Raw genomic sequence first — 3,809 nt, 5'->3', positions numbered from 1 at the left:
GAAAGAAATGCATGTACCAGCTACAATCCAGCAGAAAAGAACGCCAACAGATAATTCACAGTGGGAGGAGGACAGCCGGAACAGATTTACTGACTTCCAATCCTTCTGAGACTCCAGGAACAACTGCTGAAAGCTTACTAAAGAAAGTCCTGAATCTGTAAGAGATTGTCTATACCCTCACAGGCTACGTCTATTATTCAAACTTTTAAAAAATAACCAAAACTTCACAAGTTGTTTATCTTCTCATCAGATGTTCGGTACTCGCTTCCAATCTCTGCAGAAAGGGAGCAAGAGTAAAGCACACCTCTTCAAAGCACAGAATCGTCACTCACACATACTCTCAGAAACACACACATTCACACACTGATGTGCACATGTGTATACACACACACACACACACACACACACACACACACACACACACACACACACACACACACACACACACACACGAAGTAAATGCACACAGCTCCATGTGATCACGCTGATGATGAAATGATTGACACAACTTTCCAACAATGCTATCAAATCAGCATCTTCAGCCATTTTAATTATCCCTTCTCAGTAATCCGCTGTGATATCTCTCGGTGCTCCATTCTCACTATCTTCTGTTGGCGATGAGGATGGGAAACTCAGAGAAGGAGCTGTCACCCAGTTCACTAATCAGAGAAGAGTGAAGTGTTGTTTGTGGGGATTAGAATGTGTGTGTTCACACATGATTCAATCCTATATCTGTGCGTATGGTCACAGTCTGCTGCTGATTTCCTTAGCATTTCCAAAAAACAGTTTGGTGACAGTTCGATGCAAGGTTAATTTGGTTTCCTTTTGGTGAAGATAGGAAGTCCTGAAAGCACATAGTAACGTTCTGAACATCTGCGAAAAAAAACTCTTCAAACCGATAATTCTATGATGCAAAGACAATTTTTGTACAGGGGGGAGACTGATTGACACCACTGTGCTGGTCCAGAAAGCGCAGTAATACACCGCAGCATCAGCCAGTTCTAGCTCAGTGATAGTCAAACTGGTGAATTTATACAAGGTCTGAAGCTCGATTGAGAAGCGACTTTCAGCAAAATCTGCTTTGTCCTCATAACCAGCATAAGTTTTCAACGCTATGAACTCGGGCTGTGAGTCTGGATGCTGTCGGTACCAGAATAATGAATATTTGCTCAATGTGGTATCATAGGTACAGCTTAGAGTCACTTCCTCTTCTTCTGTCCGAATATCTGAGGAGAGTGACTGAGTGACAGAATCGCCATGACTCAGATCTGAAAGAGAAAACAGACATAAATTGTCTAGAGTCAGAGTGACCTCAAGTCTGAACGATTATTTGATAACGTAATAAAAATTAGATTTCATCCATGTTGACCTGTTAGATTAGCTGCCCACAAAATCCAGATGATGAGTGTCCACATGGTCGCTGCCCTCTGTGCAACAGTAGAGTCGGAAGTTTGAAGACACACATTCTAATAAGCGGCTGTGAGTAAAAAGTTGACGTATGTCTGAATGTTCCACGCCTTGTATGGGCGGGAGAAAGAGAGTAGATTCTCAGCGAATGGACACATCCCAATCTGAGTTACAGTCATTGCACTTAAAATGGAGTATGGAGAATTCTAATGCCTTAACTTCCAACCATGTTGAACAATTCCCCAGATCTGCAGTACCTTCACTCTCAAGACTGCTCTTTTACTTTCCTGCCCCACTTCCACATTCACGCCAATTCTTGTTATTAATCAGTCAGTCCCCAGATTGACCACACCGCCCTCGAAATTTCTACATCACACGTGATGCTTGCATCCCCATAAACTGTTCCCTCTCAAATTACAATCCAAATTTCCACACCAATGGATTTCATATCATCCTTAACCAGCAGTATGCGGAAAGTAGGAAGTGTAGATGCTGGGTATCAAAATCGAGTATATGGTGCTGAAAAAGCACAGCTGGTCAGGCAAACTCCGAGGAGAAGGATAATCGACGATTCGGAGAGGAACGAAGAGCTTATGCCCAAAATATCGATTCTCTTGTTCCTTGGATGCTGTACGTTTCGTGCACCACACGCTCGATGAATCCAGCAGTATCCCTGATATCACATTCAATGGATTCTCTCTTATTCTGGACCTCTGTTACTGTTTCTCCGTCCTCAGCTCAATATGAGCACACTCTGCCCACGTTAGATCCTCTCTGAATTCTTCACTGAGCTCAGTCGCAACTTTCATCTAACACTCGTTGGGTGTTTGCTGATTGACTGAACACAGAGGCCATACAGTACAGGATCCACTCTACATCGGAATCATTTTAAAGTAGCAATCTTCATTTCTCGCACCTCACTTTCTGTGTGTGGACGGGAGGGGGAGAAAGAGAGAGAGGAAGAGAGAAAGCTTGCAAGTGCTTCTATCTGTGAAATGGTAAATATTTGTTTAAGCTTTCGCTGAATTTAATAGAGTCGAAACCTCTCTTCAAAACTTCACTTCAAATCGCATTTAAAGTACAACATTTTCTTCCTCTGTAGTGGCATGAAGCTGTTTACGAAGCAAACTGGAATTCGCTTGTGAATTGTTCAGAGGGAGTTGAGCAGCAGACAGCAGCATCCAACCTTACAGCAGCTTCAGCGTGTATACACAGACACACACACACACACACACACACACACACACACACACACACACACGGCAAATGCAAGTATTAGAGCTGGCCAGTGGGAAGATTTCAGATGGATCATTGAGGGAATTAGAAATACGGTCAGTCTAGAGAAAACAGATGTGTGCAGCGCGTAGTAAACAGATCCACATAATCAAAGAACAATAAAAAATGCAGCACAGCAACTGGCCATTTTGTTCTCTGAGCCCCTGCTGACAATTTAGACTTACAGCATCTGTATCTCTCTGTTTCCTGCCTATTCGTGTATTTGTCCAAGTGCCTCCAGAATGCTGCTATTGTGTCCGCTTCCACCACCTTAAAAAATGTCTATATTACAGAGGAGGAAATGCTGAATGTCTTGAAATGCATAAAGGTAGATAAATCCGCAGGACCTGATCAGGTGCACCCTAGAACTCTGTGGGAAGCTAGAGAAGTGGTTGTTGGGCCTCTTGCTGAGATATTTATATCAGCGATAGTCACAGGTGAGATGCCAGAAGACTGGAGATTGGCTAACAAGGTACCACTGCTTCAGAAGGGTGGTAAGGAATAGCCAGGTAACTATAGACGATTGAGCTTGACGTCAGTGGTGGGTAAGTTGTTGGAGCTAGTCCTGACGGACAGGATGTTCATGTATTTGGAAAGGCAAGGTTATATTATGGATACTCAGCATGGGTTTGTGCGTGGGAAATCATGTCTCACAAACTTGATTGAGTTTTTTGAAGAAGTAACATAGAGCATTGATGAGGGCAGGTTGGTAGATGTGATCTACATGGGACACTGGTTAGCAAGGCTAAATCTCAAGGAGTGAAGGGAGAAGTAGCTATTTGGTTACAGAACTGGATCAAATATAGAAGAGAGTGTGATGTTGGGGAATTGTTTATCAGATTGGAGGCCTGTGACCAGTGGAGTGCCATAAGAATAAGTGCTGGTTTCTCTACTTTTTGTCATTTACATAAATGATTTGGATGCGATCATAAGAGGTATAGTTAGTAAGTTTGCAGATGACTCCAAAATTGGAGGTGCAGTGGACAGCGAAGAAGGTTATCTCAGAATACAACAGGATCTGGACCAGATGGACCAATGGGCTGAGAGGTGGCAGATGGAGTTTAATTCAGATAAATGCGAGGTGCTGCATTTTGGGAAAGCAAATCTTAGCAGGACTTATACACTTA

The 3,809-nt window shown here is 43.0% G+C and overlaps 1 gene segment (V, D, J or C); it reads right to left on the bottom strand.

The window, feature by feature from the left end:
- Positions 1 to 224: 224 nt before the first annotated feature.
- Positions 225 to 1,422, bottom strand: LOC132807663 (T cell receptor alpha variable 38-2/delta variable 8-like). The segment is given in 3 exon segments: positions 225 to 274; positions 897 to 1,268; positions 1,370 to 1,422. Coding segments are annotated over 3 exon segments (468 nt in total).
- Positions 1,423 to 3,809: the final 2,387 nt, after the last annotated feature.

Source organism: Hemiscyllium ocellatum (assembly GCF_020745735.1).
Source record: "Hemiscyllium ocellatum isolate sHemOce1 chromosome 27 unlocalized genomic scaffold, sHemOce1.pat.X.cur. SUPER_27_unloc_2, whole genome shotgun sequence".
Classification (NCBI taxonomy): Eukaryota; Metazoa; Chordata; class Chondrichthyes; order Orectolobiformes; family Hemiscylliidae; genus Hemiscyllium; species Hemiscyllium ocellatum.
Note: the sequence above shows the minus strand (reverse complement) of the source record. Positions and strands in the feature narration are given on the sequence as shown.